General features: G+C 43.0%; 1 protein-coding gene across 10 annotated transcripts in view; it reads right to left on the bottom strand.

Moving 5' to 3' along the window:
• KDM2B (lysine demethylase 2B) overlaps positions 1-18125 on the bottom strand; it is a 122481-nt gene that overhangs the window by 81029 nt on the left and 23327 nt on the right. For all 10 annotated transcript variants that reach the window (XM_054082062.1, XM_054082063.1, XM_054082064.1 and 7 more), the window contains 2 exons: positions 5565-5743; positions 2568-2674 (listed from right to left, as the gene is read on the bottom strand). In XM_054082062.1, the coding sequence (XP_053938037.1) occupies positions 2568-2674; positions 5565-5743 (286 nt within the window). The remainder of the gene's footprint in view (positions 1-2567; positions 2675-5564; positions 5744-18125) is intronic.

Raw genomic sequence — 18125 nt, 5'->3', positions numbered from 1 at the left:
CATATGGGTACTCACAGCAATAGCTGGGACTGGTATCTGCACAAGGATGGGTCAACTGAATTTCCAAAGATGGAGGAAGCTAATCTCTTGAGGAGTTCATATTTAAACTGGACTAGTTCATGGAAGAGAAATCTGAGAGTCACTAAGCACACACTTGCGCCTCAAGACAGCGAGAAGTTGAGAAGATAATTTTAAGGAGTTGCATAATCTTATGCTCACGCTGTTCTTTCCAGGGCATCTATGACAGCAGCCAACAGCAGACAAGTTACTGGGCACCATGGATTTTCATCCCGATCCAGTACAACTTCTCATGTGCTCCTAGACCATCAATGTTTGTTACTGCTTTTTATCTTTGTGGGTTCTTCAGACTTGTTGGCTTGTGCCAACAGTGCTGCAAATCAGCTTTGTCTAGTCTTTATGCCAGATGATACTCCCTGGCAACATCCTCCCTCTCATCACTCCAGCCACATCACCCTTGCCTTTAACTTTCACACACGGTAACTCCTTTTCCCCACATCAAACTCTATTGTCACATTTCAAGCACTTAGCAGTCTTTCACTGTTTAGCTTCCCTCTACCTATCACATCTACTAGTTTATCAAGCTGTCAACCTCCACCTTCACTTTGCCAGTGACAGCAACCTCAGTGGCTCTGTGTCTGTTTCTTCATCAAGCATCTCCTTCCTTGCTACCAGGCCATCACCCACACATGGGAAAAGCTCCATGTCAAAATCTGTTGAATTGCTACTTCTCCAAAATTCCTCTTTGAAACCTACCATCTGGCATTTCATGATGCAAGTAGTGAACTGCAAGAATATACCCTGCTTTTTCTGCTAAATTCTGTTAGCCATGTTGCTACCTTATCCTTTAAACCATCTCTGCCTTGCTTTGTTTACTTGCTACATTTTTTCTTTTAGCCACTGGAGCGTGCCTGCTTTAAGAAAGGGACCACTTTCTTTATTGCTTACCTAATATAATCCATGAATCCTGACGCCTTAAATCATTATTCAGTTTCTTAGCTCTAGCATATTATAAATAACGTTAGTTAGCAGACTAACCACTTGGGAAGTGGGTTGTCTGGCTTCTATTTTCTGGCCTGCTACTGGTTTATTGAGTGACCTTAGGCAAGTCATTTAGGACATTTCCAATTGCATATGTGAAATCTGGCACTCCTATCCGTATCTGGTTACCCTAACAAACAGCTTATTTTTATTCAGAAGGACAGAGTATCTTTAGCTTCCACTGAAATCAGTGGTGCTGAGTGATAGCACTGGACCAGCCCTCCCCATGGTGCTGCCACGGGGGCTCTTCCATCACAGACACCTTTACCTTCCAAAATGTTTAGGTTTAGAGAATAAATGTTGCATATCACTTTCTGACTGCACACTCTTTTGCCTATGTGAGTACCAACCTATTTTAGACAGTTTGGAAACAGTTCTGAGCAATTTGCAAAATGCTAGAGGTCGGTGCAACAGCAGAGCCTGGGAGATCGCCAGCATTAAGTCTGGGCAATAGAAAATGTCTCTAAAAGAGAAATAGCAGTGAAGGGTTTCCAGGATTATATGGTGCTCATCAGCCATACAGGTCAGTAGCTATTATATCATTAACACCTATATCAGTTGTACTAATTCCCGTGAAGCTAACAGTACACATTTTCAGCCACCCTATTAGGGGTTTTTTTCCAATCATTATATAAAAACAGTTTTAAGGAAGACATTCAAACAGAAGAAACAGCAAAATGAGGTGAGGTGTACTATCACAACTTGTTGAACAACTAGAGCTGAGACGGGCAGAAGCAGGACAAAATGCTCGTATTCTCCCAAACCTGCCCTGAGCGGGTCCTCTGAAACAAGAAACTGAGCCTGTACAGTCAGTCCAATATTTGATCTTGCTGTTGAAAATGTCAACAGAAAAGTAAACTGGCACAAAGGGCAGTATCTGGGGAGACACACACCTATTAAAAATGGACTTCATTCCACAGAACGCCTCTCAAGCTAAGAGCAGTTCAGCCATTTGTAGTTTAGAACCTGGGAAAGGTCTGAATTCAGCCTGTGGAAGGGCTTGGGTTACACCGTGTGAACTGTATGACACATCTGTATCCTATGAAGTGATTTCTTTGGGTAGCACTTTTGGAGAATTTACCATTTAAGGTCAACCCATCATTTTCAAAACAGAGTTGCTCAAAACTGGAAAATAAAAATGCACTTTTCAAAGGGATTTGATTAAAGACTCTGTTCAGCAAACTCTAGATTATTTCTCTATTAAAACACTTAGACTTGTAAAATTAATATTTAGAATAAAACTCAGAATATTTCTCTCTTAAGATATCTAACACAGGCTTTAGAACATGAAGAATCCATAAAGTTCTCAAATAAAAAATTGTTCTCCTGAGAAGCTGGTACAATCCATGGGTAGGTATCACACAGCTCAAGAAGCTCAGCCAGACCAAACTCCCTTCCTACTCACTGACAAATAAACAAATCATTATTTTCTCTCCTATCAGCTTTGGAGTTCAAAAGGAATTAATTGAGGAGCTCAAGAGTAGAATTTTTTAAATACTTAAACTTACTTTTTCACTTTGGGGTATTTCATCTCCGAAATAGCATTGGTAGCATCCGTCTGCCTCTCCTTCAAATGCTGTGGCCACATATTATCCACCCAGTCGACCAAGTCCACCTGAAAGCCCACCAAAATCAACTGTTAATTACAGAACACATGGTTGGATATACTCCTATTGGCTAAACAACGGCAGCAGCAGCCACTCAGAAACTGCAAGAACCTCACTGTTCAACAGAAGTCCTGTGGACCCAAGTGGTTAAGGTGCAGCATTTTATCACCACAACTCAGCCCTTTGCAACTCGGAGCAGAAGGATTTTTGCAGTCAATTTAACCGGGTGTAAATTCTGACCCACAGGCACCTGTGAGCCCCTCTCTTGCAGCATCACCTGCTGCCTGTGTTCTAAAGTATTCTTGTAGCCAGTAGCCTAGAAATTGCATTTATGAACATTAAATTATAAACATAAAAGAGACTGTGCTATTCCAATAGTGAAATTACATTTCACAGAACATTAACACCATTGTTCTGGCCAAATTCTGATTTGAGTAATTCCATTATTGCCTGCTATGCATATCTTTCATCACCCTATTTGGGTATGAATTCACCAAAGTTCTTATCCAAAAGCCAAACTTTAGGAAGTATGGGCAGGAGAAAACAGTAAAAGCTGAGCAATTGGAAACATACTGTCAGCAGGATGAGGAAGAAATAGCAACCGAAAATTGTTTGGGGACATTGAAACACAGCTCCTGCACTCGGGAGCATGAACTGTGATCCGTCCACCACAGCAGCAAGGATAAGCCTGATTCATTCTCCGGTCTGTCTGACGATGCAGCCTGTGTTAGATACCCAGAACACTCCCTTCTGGTTATGCAAGTGGAACACACGTGCCAGGTTTCAAAACAGGGGAAAACACCGATCCATTTGGCAAATCCAACAGGACAGACTGTAGTGCTGCGTTCAGCCACGGTGTGGCTGTACATCCTGGGGCCCCACTCAAAAAAACATCGTGCGAATGAACCCCCAGTTATGGGTCAACAAGGACTGTGAAACCTACCCAAGGCATTGGTGACAAAGCTGTCCTCTGACTGTGTGCAGTGAGAATGGAGAAGTCCAGTTGTGATTAGCACCCTATTTAATCTCCTGGCTGTTAAATCTTTTTAAAGGCCCACCCAGGAATGTTATCTGAATGAGTCAACTCAACTGCATCCCCAGAGGATCTTAATTATATGACAACTAGCACATGAAATCCTTGCTGATTAGGGCTGGCCCTCTCTAGTTTTCCATCTGCACCAGGTACTGTTGATAACGCATCGTACTTGGAGAAGAGGCAAAGGGAGACAATGCGGCCAGTAGGAATAGTACTAAATCCATGAATATCACAGTTGGATGTGAAAACAAAATTAATGGTTACTGTCTTGATCCTGAAACAATTCCCACATCCTGATACCGCAGCCTACAGTCTTTACACAACGGGGAACATGGATCAAGTATTTCTGCTGCACGTGGGCTCAAAGAGCTCTGCAGAATTCAGGGGACCTGCTTATACAAATATAATATTCAACTAGTGTCCGACTTTATGGACTGGACTTTCTCTGAACTTCCAGCATGCTCTCTTCTGTTCCCAAGGATCTAATGGGAATGCAAACTTCTCTTTCAGTAAGATCTAAATATCCCTGGTTTTACAACCGACTGAGCACTCAGGCCATATTAAACAGATACGAAGTATTCATTTACACATGGTAAGAGGTACCTAATTGCATTTTTCAGTTCTAAGCACCCAGAAAATTCACACAGATGTTTTAAAAGCTCACTGAGCGTGATGTGCTCGGGAAAACTGGGATTACCTGAACACAAGAAACTCCCCAAAGCATTTCCAGACTGTCCGCTAGTGTCCGAATGGCAGCAAAAATCTGCACAAACTTCTAAATACGTACTTAATATTCAGTTTGTAATACATGCATGAGAGAACACAAAAGCCTACATAAGAATTTCTTCTACAAATCAGCAATTAGAGCTGCCACCTATTTTTGACCTGTTCAGGTAGAAGCGTGGTGTTTACATTGTTTATATAGGCAAGAGATAATCCCCAGTGGAAAAACCTCCTGGTAGAGCTAGAATAGCATTTAGAAATGAGAAGAAAAGTGTCTGAAAACAAAACATCGTAGAGATATGTTTTCACACCCAGCAGTTTCTCGAGCATCCAGAGCCTCAAGCACATACACAGAGAACACACAGCACCCAGGTGCTGATTTGAGAAGTCACTTTGTTCACCAGGATTGATACCCAAAGCCTCTGCTGAGTGTCCTGAGAAGGCACTCTTAAACCTCCAATGCTATTTTTTCTGTCACTGCGTATTACTGAATTGATGCACTAATCCTCACCCACACACGGCTACATTTTAGTGATAAATGAAATCATCTTTATTAACAAGGTCACATTTTCACTGCCAGTGAGTCCACTGGGAAACAAAAATAACAAGAGTCCTCTATCATCAAAAAATGTGTACAAGTCTCCTCCCTTCCTCTGACACTGCCAATTCTGACATAGCAGTATTTATGCTGATTTAATCATGTATAAATTTCCACATTTATTTTCAACTTTTTTGCTGTGAAGCCCCCTGAACAGTTTTTACTTAATAAGGGTGTTTATGTATGAGAAATTTAAGCTTCCAGATAATGGCTTTAAATTTCCTCCTCCCCAGAGGAGGAAAAATAATAGGTAGGTATACAATTTTGGATGGAATTTCCCCTAAATAACTCGAGAGGAACTGGGTATCTGTGCAAATCCCATGACTAAGAGCTCATCAGGTACCTAATTCCTGTTAAATTAAGTTCCACTGTCAAGGAGACCGGCTTTCTACTCAGGCAAAAATGAGCTCCTAACACTAAATGGAAATGAGTTACAGGTGCTTCACATCACCTTGTTAAAACTCCACCTTTTATTTCTTACAAAGCACCCGGTGACTGGAAGGAAGCTGAAAATAAACACCACCCCCACAGGATCCCTTACCACATTGGGGCGCTTGACAATGTTCTCCAGCTTCGTGTGGCTGAACTCCAGGCTGATGACATTGTAGAGTTTTTCCCGCTGGGCCTCTGGTGTTTCGTAGTATCTCACAAACTGAGACATGCTCATTTCAACTCCCCTCTGCGTGTTCACATCCATCACATCCACTATCCGTCGGCTTCCTGCAAACACACAGAGACACTCTCAAAACATTTTCCTTTGCTTTATTTATACATACATAAAGTTGTGTGTGTATAAATAGATATATATGTATACATTTTCAACAACTGCGGGAAAGCTGTTAGAGGATGAGAGACCAGCATCAGTCCCTCCGTGGGTCCCAAGCAGCTCCAACAGTGAGCAAGGAACTATCTTGGAAGCGGACTTCGCGTCCAGCATGACACTAAACAAATCATTTGGTGTCTCTCTGCTTTGGAGAGATGGAGAGTTTCCTCCTTTACGTGGACTGACACGAGGAGGAGCTCATTAAAATCTATGAAGAGGTGATATAGTATGGTAGCAGGGGGCATGCAAGACAAACAGCTCTCCAAGTCATACTCTGCAGTTTTCTAAACATCCATATGCCTCTCAAGATGCTTCTACTCATGTACAAAAATTATCCATAAAGAGCAAACTGCCTTACATCGCTGGATGCTATGAACTGCTGAACACCTTATACAGAATGCTGAGCATTCTCAGTTCCAGTCGTCGTCAGTGGAGATGAAAGCACTTAACGCCATGGAAGAGTGAGCCCCCACTTTGGATCTCTCAACAAAAACTACAGGACATACTTTCAGCTTCTCAAGTGGCAGGCATACAAGTCTCATTAGCACCAGAATGTTGAACAGCAGTTTTAGTCGAGCCTTCAGCTTTACACAGATTAATCCACAATCTTCTCTTCGGCCAACTGGAAGGTTTCACCTCTCCCAGCAATTTCATCATCCTAATTAGCAGTTCATTTGTGTGTGAGCAAACGGGAGCCCATGAGAGACATGCCTCATTTCCAGGAGAGAAGGATTCCAGCAAACAAACTCACAATGCTTCCAAAAAATGATTCCAAAACCATTTGCACTGCCAAAGAAATAACTCATTGCATTAAAACAAAATGGAGGGCCGCTATATGCTATCAAAGGGAATTATTAATAATTACAGAACCTGGCCTATTGTGTGCTTGGGAGCAGTATTTCAGCAAGAATGATAGTTTGGATTGCATCACCCCATTAAAAACACGCTTAGCCACTGATAGCGATGACAGTGACAGATGCGATAACGATTTGTGACAGAAACTCAAAACCATAAAGCTTCGTAATCAGAAAGAAAGATTTATACGGTGTAAATCTGCAGTAGTTCCACAGAGCCATCAAACTCTTCACTACAAGGCCGGTGAACAGATTTCATCCTTAGCCTGAACTCAGGACTGTACATCGTGTTGCCACCTTGAGGCAGGATGGGGAGAAAGTTTAGTGATGTGGGGAAAAGCACGAGAATACTTCAATTTTGTATTTACGTATTTGAAACAAAATAGATAAAATCTAGTTTTGGGTTGGGTTTTTTGTTGTTTTTATAACTACTTACTATCTAGGGGGCAAAGTCTTCAACTCAACAGGTTGGCAACTGGGGTGAAGTCTGTTAAACAGCCCCCAAGTAGAAGTCAGCTGATTCCTGGCTTCCAGTGCCTGGGGATTAAAGCTGTGGCTGCAGCCCAGAGGGGTTAAAGCACACAGATACCAAAAAAAAAGTTAAATCGTTAAGTACTGCGTGGCAGAGTCTGGGATCTGCCGTACGACAGCCTAGGTTTGATCTCAGCCTTGCTGCAAGCAACCTCGTTCAGCCTCTCAATTATCCTTCCTGAAAGAAAAATCAGCAGCTACCTGATGAATTAAAAATATGAGGCCCAGCTCAATAGCGAGTTTGTTAAACGTACACGATTATCAATTACAGACAGAAGAGCTAAGATTTGAATTGATAGTCTCTTGACTTACAAATTAAAGAGCAATTTGAGGGGCTGTTTTTTTCTCCTAAACCACATTACTATCCAACAAGCCCATACATAATGACTCCTGGAGTACCGCTCACAAAATCTGAGATGTATAATTACAGGTTAACAGCCTCTCGCTCACTGCCCACTTCCTAGCAGCTCTGGCTTACTGCCAACTATCTCTCTTTCCTGATGAGATTCAGCTTCTTCTTCTACCTCCTGCCCCTAGGAGAAGGTTAAAAAATATCATCCAGAAGGGAAGACAGGTAAAGAACAAGGGAAAGTAGCAACAGTGGAGCTCCAGAAAGCGGTGGCAGGCTGAGAGACCTCAGGTCAGGCTGGATTTCTGGACATCTCCAACACGCACCTTCCTTGACGTGCCATTTCTTTTAACCTCTTCCTAGAAACCCCCCTTACCACGGCCTTGCTCTGCCCTTTAAGAAGAGACGTCACTCAATCAAGCCCAATGCAGCCCAACAAGTCCCAGCAGCACCTCAGCAATCCTGGCAGTCTTTCCCTCATATGGACCATATTCCTCGCTTTCAGCTCCTCACTCGTTGTGCCTGGAGTAACATATACCTGGATCCCTAGCTGGCAAAGAGCATCTCTTACTGCTTACGCGAGATGCTTCAGCGAACCAGCTTCTCAGGAATTTTTTCCAATGTAACTCTTGACTGGAGAATGCCTGGATGGTGCAGGATTAAGAGGCGTCATTTCCTCTCCTGTAGCAGACGTGACTCAGAGGCAAAGTGGTGATGCTAGGGTTCACTGGGGGGGATTTTACTGCCTAAAGAAGAAATGTCATCCTCCTCTACTGTTGCTTACTCATCAAGCACAAGTGAATCCCCCAAAGATCACAAAGACAGTAACTAAGAAACAAGCCAGCGCCATCTCTGACAAGAGGAACAGACAAAAGCAAGGAGAAAGAAGAAAAAGTGGCAGAGAGCTTAGCTGGAAAATAAAATCAACCAGGAAGAGTTGCTTTAGAACTATGCTTCATTTGAAACCTTAAAAAAGGTAATCAAGTTACAACATCTGGGGCTGGAGTAAAGGTTTAACAGATTAATTCCTACAACATTGTGATATGCTTCAACATCACTGGGTTTTTTTTACCTAGCAACAAAAATCTGGAGAAAAAGTGACTTGTGCAGAGTTCCTGCCTCCCATTGCCATCCGGTACCACTTGGTCTGGTATGGAGATTGCTCACATCCACTCAGAAAAAAATACTTTTAAGAGCAACCCTTGTCCTCCAGTTAGAAAGAGAGCTGCGCTTCAGGAATGCAAGTTTCAATACAGAGGCACCTTCTCTGCATCAGCAAACTTTTACACAAATCACAGCTTCACCAAATCCACCTCTGAAAGAGACTTCAGGAACAATGGGCTCCAGCTCTCTCCCTTGTAGAACTTGCACCCACACTTTGCTTCGCCTATAGAATGCGGTAACGATCTGCCGGAGAGAGAATTGTGCACGGGAAATTCTGAGACTTGAAATAATCTCCCCTGGAGTCCAAATTTCCCATTTCTAAAAGGTGAAGCACTGCCTTCCCCAGCGTTGACCTCACACAGCTTCAGACTTGCATCATCCAGGCTACCAGACTCCAGTCTTCGAAACAGCCTATGCTTTCCTCAGATGTGGATGTAGCGTTGATATTAGGAGCAGTGGTAGCAAGAGGTGGCCCATAAGTAAAACAAACATGAACTATGAACACAAGAAAGGCACAGGAGGTGTGAATCAGAGGTGAAAATTACACCAGTGTTTTGTAGGCTGCTGTCTCTTCTTCAGGCACCACTGGCAGGAAAAGGTACAACTCTTCCAGCCCAGAGGAAAGACCAAATGTCCCTTCTGTAGGAATGATTATCAGGCCTGTCCATTAAGAGGATAAAGCCAGCCTGGGGAATTATTTTAACCCTTTGTGGCTGAATTAAGGGCTGCGCCAGTGGTAGAATATAGTGTCCTCAACCAAAAGCCAATCTCAAGTGCCAAAGGACAGGCCTGCTGGTCATCTCTAATCTTTATGCTTCTTATTATGAAAAAGAAACTCTTGGTTTGTAAAGCAGGATGTTTGGCAGAGCCTTAGGAAATCTGCTGGCTTCACTAGCGGGTTAATTGTACCTAAAGACTGAGGCTTTGACTTGCATCCCAGTTAATCCCTCCGGACCTCCCAGAGCTAGGAAGCACGTATTCTTCTGCTGCTCACAGGAGACTATTATGATACCCCTTTCCTCACTGGGACAGACGTGAATCAGGGCAGAAACTCCTTGCTATACACGACATTCCCCGCATTTCAGACCCAGAACAACTAAAGTTAGAGGACACGTACCAATCCCATCGCTCCCAAAGCCACCAGAGGGCACAGAAGAACAAAGGGAAACAAGAATCCAGTTTGGACACTCGCACGTATCTCTCCCCATCACCTCCCAGTCCGTTTTCTCACCCAGCATTTTCCCCATCACATCCTGGTCCAGCGTGAAATGAGGGTCCCCAAGCCACTGTCTTTTCCTCTTTATCCTGGCCCAGGGACCTGCTCCCAGCTCACATCCCACCTGCAGATCAGGAGCCTTTTCACCAGGGTTCAGTTATTTCCTTCTTATGGAGATGTACAGCTCCCCGTACCTGACACGCACCTTTCCCCCCTCCTTCGCGTCCACAGCTTTATCACTTGGTGTAACACTGCCAAATCGCAATAAGCCATGTTATTAGGGTTTTTTTCACACAACAAAAGGTAAGGTATTTAAAGCGTGTCCACAGGAAGAGCTTAAGCCTTAATGCTACAGGACTAGACTAAAGAAAGAAGCTCAGACCACATAATGTGTTTTAGTGGCATTATATAGCATCAATTAGCATCCTTACAGCTCTGTGAAACATAAACTGTAATTTTCAGTGATTTTTTTGGAACTTAGGCCAGTGAAAACCACATGGAAAAATAAAGCCATATAGAAAGAAACATCTTCTCATTTTTATACAGTACCCAAATGCATTAACCTATAGTCTGAGCATACTCCCTGGGAGCTGAAAAGAACAGCTAACACACACAGAACTACAGAAAGGGGGAAAAAAAGTGGGAAGGGATATAACTTTGTTGTAAATCTTATGTTTTATTTACCTATCAAATCTATTTTAAGACCACTGATTGTTTTCTCAACATTATCCACATTTAACGGTAAGATAAAATATAGGGAAAATGTTACAACATATAAATAATTTCACGTTAACAGCATTTTATAGTGTCATTGTATTCTACACTATCAAAACCAGCATTGTGAGCCAAGAATCCTACAGCAATGACATTATTTCGTTAAGTGACATGTTAAGTGGGCAATAGCAGAGGTCTTTATTTTCCTAAAGACAAGAACAAAGGAGCACTGATTGGATCAGTACAATCTATTCTCCTTTTATTTTTAGGAAAACTCCCTCTGCCAGCCACACCCCAGCAAGGAAAGAACAATTCAGGTGTTTATGGCCTTATTTACATTGTGAATTCCAAACTACACTTTCCAGTGCTGTGCTCCACCACAAACATGATTGGTGGGAAGAAGAGTGTAAGTGTGCCCAAGGCATCCAGCAACACAGCCCAAAGCCCAGCCTGGAACTCAACACCCAGCTCGGAGGGACTGAGCACCCCTGTCCATCAAGGAGAGGGTTTGGGAGATGGTTGAGGTGATTCAAAAGGTGCCTCCTTCTCGAAGGTCTCACCTGCCCTGTCCTGGCTGTGCAGCCCTGACCTTCTCTCACTTTGACCCCAGCACTCCTCAGACTTCAGGGCAAGCAAATGGAGAGCACCAAGACACCAGGAAAACATTTTCCTTTTTCTGGCTTTCTACTTTTCTGCTGAGGGTGTGAACTGGGTCAGGTCATTGAGGGGTTATATAGACATGCATCAAAGCTGGACCAGGAAGACCTCAGGATCAAAAGCCAGCATGGCACGGGCACAAGCAGGGGTGGAACAGCCAGAACTGGGAGGGAAAGACTGCCTCTTCCACTTCTTGAAATGCCATCACAATGAGAAGCATTATAGCCTTGTTTTCCTGACACTTGGCAACTGGGAAGTGGAAGACTACCTTCAACTACCATTCATGTTACCATTACCGTGAATTGTAACAGCCCTGCAGCTTGCCTTTGCCCTAGACTGGTACTTAACGCCCCCCCTCAAAGGGCTGGCACCACCACCACATATCAAGAAACCACACTTTAATGAGGACAGCTGAAGATGTACATGGCTGTGATAAGGTTGGAAAAGACCTTAGAGATCATCAACTCCAACTGTACCTGTCCCCAAGCATCTCATCTACCTTCTTTTCAAACACCTCCAGGGATGGTGACTCAATCTCCTCCCTGGGCAGCCTCTGCCAGCGCTTGAGAACCCTTCCTGTGAAGAAATTTTCCTTATGTCCAATCTAAACTTCCGCTGATGCAGCTCGATGCCATTCCCTCTTGTCCTATCACCCATCACTTGGAAGAAGAGACCAACACCCACCTCTCTGCAACCTCCTTTTAGGTAGTTGTGGAGAGCAATAAGGTCTCAGTCTTCCCTCACCCTCCTCTTCCCCAGACTAAATCACCACAGTTTTTCAGTCCCTCCACCAGTTTCATCGCTCTTCTCTAGATGCACTCCAGGACCCCAACATCCTTCTTGTAGCGAGGGGCTCAAAACTGAACGCAGTATTTGAGGTACGGCCTCACCAGTGCAGAGTAGAGGGGCAGAATCACCTCCCTGGTCCTGCTGGCCACACTGTTTCTGATACAAGCCAGGATGCCATTGGCCTTCTTGGCCACCTGAGCACACTGGCTCATGTACAGTCAGCTATCGACCAACACCCCCAGGTCTTTCTCCGCCAAGCAGCTTTCTAGCCACTCTTCCCCAAGCCTGGAGCACTGCATAGGTTTTTGTGTTCCAAGTGCAGGACTCTGCACTTCGCCCTGTTAAACCTCATCCCATTGGCCTCACCACATCGATCCAGCTTGTCCAGATCACCAGATTCCATCAGATCTCCAGAATGTTGATAGTAATGTATATTTATAGGTAAAAGCATAGCTACACTCGAAAGTCATTTTAAACTAAGACAAATTATGACATTAAAGCATAACAATTATCTTCAAATATTTTAGGATTTTGGGTGCTATTTCTCAAGAATCGGACAGCTCTTTTCTAGTTTGGATGAACTAAATCAGAGGATGCTTGCTGCAGAAGAACAGTGTGACTGTGGGGAGTTATTCTAAAATAGCTCTTCTGGTTAATTTTGCCACATGGACGACTAATTTTTTACCTGACCCATAGACAGAGGCTTTGAGATAACTGTGACCACGTCCATACATCAGTCCAATTTCACTTTCATGTTTTGGCATCATAGAAATACGTTCTTTTGAGAGGCTGAATTTTTATTACAACATGCACTCCAATCAGATTTACTGCTGCTTATATCCAGACATGAACATGACTGTTTTTAGCAAAACTGTCCCAGTTTAACTATGATTTTTTAAAGAGCTTGCCTGTGTTAGGTAAAGGGCAAACTGAAAGAGAGCTCAAACAGGAAGCTCAGCTCTAAAAATAGAAATGGTTCTACTGCCAAAATGGCAAGTCAGCGGACATGCTAAACATAGGCAAGAGAGTGTTATAATATTTCATTTTTATTTCTAAAAGCAAAAAAAGAAAAGCAAGCATAAAGAAGGAATATTTATGTATTTTATCACACAGAAGCCCTAATCATGGATTAAGGCTCACTCACCAAACACTTCTTTCATGCACAGCTTCCCAGTGAAAACCCACAACAGAGGCAGAAGACTGCACCCATCACATTTTAGCCCAGAACTGATTATCGCTGAGAGTTAACCAGCATTAAAATTATATATATATTCCTCCCCCTCTCTACGAGGCAGGAGGACAGTGTGAGTTTTCTGCCAATTCAACTTTTTGAACCATCTTACTGCAAAAAATGAGCAAAGCCCATGCCAGCACAGAGGAAGGGGATAGGAAAGCAATGCCAGAAGTGGGGAGAGAAGGAAGATGATGACCAGGATGCTGATTTAGACTTGTTTAATTGGTATAGCAAAAAAGCACGTCGTTAGATGCACGGGTAGTACAGGGAACGCAGACACTAAACCAGGGCACATAATAGGCAGCTACAGCAAAAACTAGATGCTAGTTGAGATGACAAAAAGATGGTCTGGCACCAGAGCACAGGACTGGAATTAGAGGGCCAAGTTTCTATTTCCAGTCTATCAGGAACACTGGGTAAGTTTTAACCTCTCTCTGCCCCAGGTCCTGGTTTCACGATACAAACTGTTCACTAATACTCAAGAAACTGATGAGGCTTAAGTAATTTTTTAAGCAGGGTCAGCTCCCTTCCTGCCCCACAGCACAGTTCCACAGACGCCTGGGTAAGGGATGTTCATTCACCACAGGTGGCTGCTGTGGGCAATACAGTGATGCCAAACCACAGCTCCGGTGTGCCCTTCTGATACTGCAGCCTGCAGCTTTTCTTCTTAAACAATAAGCTATTTAAGAGATACAAAACCAGCGCATGTTAAATAAAGCAATGTTCTCTGAAAGTCTGCAATACACCACTTTAATACAGAGAGATTTCCACTTTATGTGTGCACTGCTCCACCTTAATGTCAGTGAATACCTCAGTCCCTAAGGGTTGCTGCAGAGCCGATACAAACCACTTCAGTTTTCAACAAATTAGGTAGAGCCTTCAGACTACAGGAAAATCGCTAATGTAACCTTCTCTTGAAAAAAAAAAATCTATTCAGAAACTCTCCAGTCTAGTTTCTAAATTTAATTCTGCCCAGGAGAGAACACAGTGTGGTTCCACCACACTGTAATTCTTCCTAGACCTGAGCAAACTGGGAATAGAGAGAGGAGCAGGTCAGAAATCACACTACATTGTCTGATCAACATACAGGACAGCTGGTGTCCCACAAAGAACTGATAAATCCCATGATAAACAAACCAAAAACCCACTTGTCAAGACCTACCGGTCCTGCTTACAGCAAATTATGTTGCTCTATCACTATTGGTTCATAGTTGGTAAGAATATCCAAGTATTCTGACTGCACTTGCTCCAGTCTGGAAGGATCTATCTGTACTTCCTCACAAGGTACATTGAGGTTGGGGAGTAAAATGAGTTCTGAACAGTACAGTAGCCTCATCAAAGAAAGAGGGATACAGAGAAAACAGGAGAGGTCGCTCAAGGGAAAAGAAAGAAAGAAAAAAAGACAAACACAAAAGGATGAGCCAGAAAAGTCTCCAGTGCTGCACTTGGAAAAGAGAAACCTACCAGACAGAATTAGAATGAATCGCTTCAATAAAACAGCACTTTTTTTTTTTTATTGTCCAGATGTTTCCTCTTTGTAGTTCTCACATTTAAAAAGAAATGCAACAGCCAGAAGTCTGGCCAACTCACACCAACAGTATTTATAAACTCCTTTGTTGACAGACCACGTTTGGCTCCATCCTCACTTAAAGGCACTTGGATGTTATCATTTTCAGTGGTAGCATTTATTTCCTGATTTTAGCCAAGGTCTGACTTAGCAGATTTCCCAATTACAAAGAATCTTCAGAGCATGAAGCTTGCTGGCAGTCCCAGCACCATGACTGGGAGCATATTTGGAACCCGATCTTAAAACAAAGTGGTTTTAAAAAAAACACTGGGAGATTTTAAAACAAGTTTTGGCCACAAAACAATGAGATGGAAGAATTGTTTTCACAAAGACTGGATCTCAAACACATGTTGCTGTAATACTGCAAATAGCATTATAACATCTGAGATAAATCACCAGCCTTGACATACGCTGCTTTCTGATTTTCCGTTTCTCCCCTTGGAAAAATTTGTAGCCCGGTACACGACTCGGCTCCCTCGAAGCACAGGTTTTGGTTTTGTATCCTCAGATAAATGGAAATAGCTTGACCTGCAATTATTTTACAGTGACATGTGAGGAACATCCAAGCTCAGCCTCATCCTGCAAGGAACCACCCTTATTTCCTGACTTCAAAGGATGCCCCAGCTCCTCTCAGCTATGAGAAGGATGTGCTGCCTCTTGTGCATCTGAGTCCCTTGATGAATTTAGGGTGTGACTGGCAGGACCCAGAGGATGAGGTACCTTCAGTCTGAATCCTCACAGGCTGAAGAACGTGTTCACAAGTTGTTTTTTGTAGAACTACACAGACATCGGCCTTCCAAACCACAAGAACAATAGGGATGCTTTCATTAACTCGGTTTTGGTTAATGCTCCAACATGAAAAGGAAAAAAGCAGGGCCCAGAGAGCGAGCCAAGTACGGATCATACCATAGGGCACAAAAATACCCATGAAGAACAAGAGGAGAAAACTTACAATGAATGGAAATATTTCACACAAGTGCCTCTCCTCCCATGAGATCAGTGTTGACTCCTCTCCCCTAGAAGAGTCCGTCCCACTGCATTTTGAAAAATGCATTATTTGGACACTAGGAACAGAGCAAAGACTTCACTGCTTCCTCCTTATCCCTCCCACAGGACTCCTGGAGGTAGAGCTGCTAATGACTCCTGACTCAGCTCTTCTGCTTTTTCCAGACGCGGCACTCCCATTCACAGGACAAATCCCCGCACAGGGGGAGAACCATACATCTTAATCAAGACTTCGATGCAAGTCTGAGGGCAGACTTTTGCCCTTCCTTTGAACACCCTGTTTAATTTTGGGAAGCACTCCTTACAACAAAGTTTCTCTAATGAGCCTCCCTCCTAACTCCTCTCCGTCTCCAATTTCACAACTTCCTTGAGACAAATGGAGCGTTGGTCTATAGAAAAAGCAACACTAGGTCCCTATTCAGCAGAAATGATGGAAAGTTTTCTGAACTGCAGTGTGTGGCTGCTTTGTCCTTCTTTTGTACCTGCACAGCTAATTTTCTTTCACAAGATGGAGAACTGTACATTGATTAAGACAAAATTTCCCCTACTTGCCCACAGACCACACTACGAGCCTCTCGACTTGCTTTGTAGTTCAATGTGAATTCAACCATGATACAATTTTCAGAGCAGATCAATTTGAGAGGGGGAGCAAACACGCAGGAGGAAAGAACTAAAAAATCCCTAGGAAGCAGTTACTTGGAGACAGTTATGTGGTTTGCTTTCAGGTTTTTTGAGTAGCTACTAACAAAAAGCTGAACACGTTTGCACAGCCAGCTCGGGAACCATCGTGCTAACACATCAGAAGAAATGTATGCTAATGCAAAAGAAATGTTTTACATGGTCTCTGCCCTCCCCCCTGCCTTAACTCACCTGATGTGCAGTCACCACAATTTTCTCTTCTGTGGAGACACCGCTTACGGCTGCTGATTCAGTGTTGAATGAAATTTATACATATGTATACATCTATAAAGTTCTGCATAGGTTTTAATACATAAGTAATATTTTATAAACTCAAAATAAACATTACCTACAACGTTTAAATCTCTTTCCATTCCCCTTTCATTATTATCCAATTCCACAAGCATGGATTTGAGGGGGATTCTTGTGTTCCTGTTAAGTTCCTGGCATACACATTCTCATTCTAGCTGGAGTTCCTGGGGATTGCAGCAGCATATGTATTTCACAGAACAAGAATGGCTAGATGAAAGATACCAAGCCTCACACAGCTTACGGCTGTTACATACACCTAACAGACAGTAATCTTTTCTGTCTCAATTGAATTTAAATTATTTTAATCAGCCTCCTTACATTTACTAGTAGGGGAACTTGTTCCACCTCACCGCAGCCCCCTGCGCAGGAGAGGCCACAGCTCATCACATTCAGTACATCATTTACAACATAGAGGATAACTAGAAACTGAGACTCCCCAAATTCTGTTTCCCGCACCACAATGAACAGGTACCCGGGCAGATCATTTCACCTCTCAGCCTGTTTTCCACTATTTACTGTGCACCACTGCACTGTGGAACTGCAGTTACTCCTGCACTGTGCAAAATGTTGCGACATCAAACTTCAGAAAGCTTGCATAGGTTTCTTTCCTATGAAAAAAAACCAACTTAATGGCCAGTGAAATACTCCTCTGCAGGTCTGATTCCTTCCATTGATATCAAAGAAAGTTCAGTTGCTCACTCCAGTGTCGTATGATGAAGTCCTTAACATCTTAGTCCCTTAGTGACTAAACTGTGAGTAGATGCATGATGGCAGACAGCGTCTCCTCCAGAACTGATACTCTGCAGCAGAAGGAAAGGCTGACCTGCACTTGCAGGGCCAACCCCCCTTGTTTATAGGGCTTTTCCCTTGCAGACTTCTTGGGTTTAATGATATAATTTATTCTGTTATCTTTCTTCCCTGACACAATGATTATAAACTCAGAGTTGAGGCAGAGACCTTCACACATATTTCTTTAAACACTCAATTTGCAACTGAAATTTTTGGCTCAGCTCCTGTTCTTTTGGTGTTTCTAATGAGAAGGCAAAACCCAGCAATAATTAGGTATCTCTTCAGCTACTCCCAGCAAAAGATGCAACAGGATATGTATAGCCTTGGTTTCCTTTCACCCTTTGTCTTGGTGATCAAAGCCTGCCACCAGGTCTTTAAAGATTTGACAGAATCACAGAAATCAAATACTGAAATGATCTA

The sequence above is a fragment of the Cuculus canorus genome, chromosome 17 (genome assembly GCF_017976375.1).
Source record: "Cuculus canorus isolate bCucCan1 chromosome 17, bCucCan1.pri, whole genome shotgun sequence".
NCBI lineage: Eukaryota > Metazoa > Chordata > Aves > Cuculiformes > Cuculidae > Cuculus > Cuculus canorus.
Note: the sequence above shows the minus strand (reverse complement) of the source record. Positions and strands in the feature narration are given on the sequence as shown.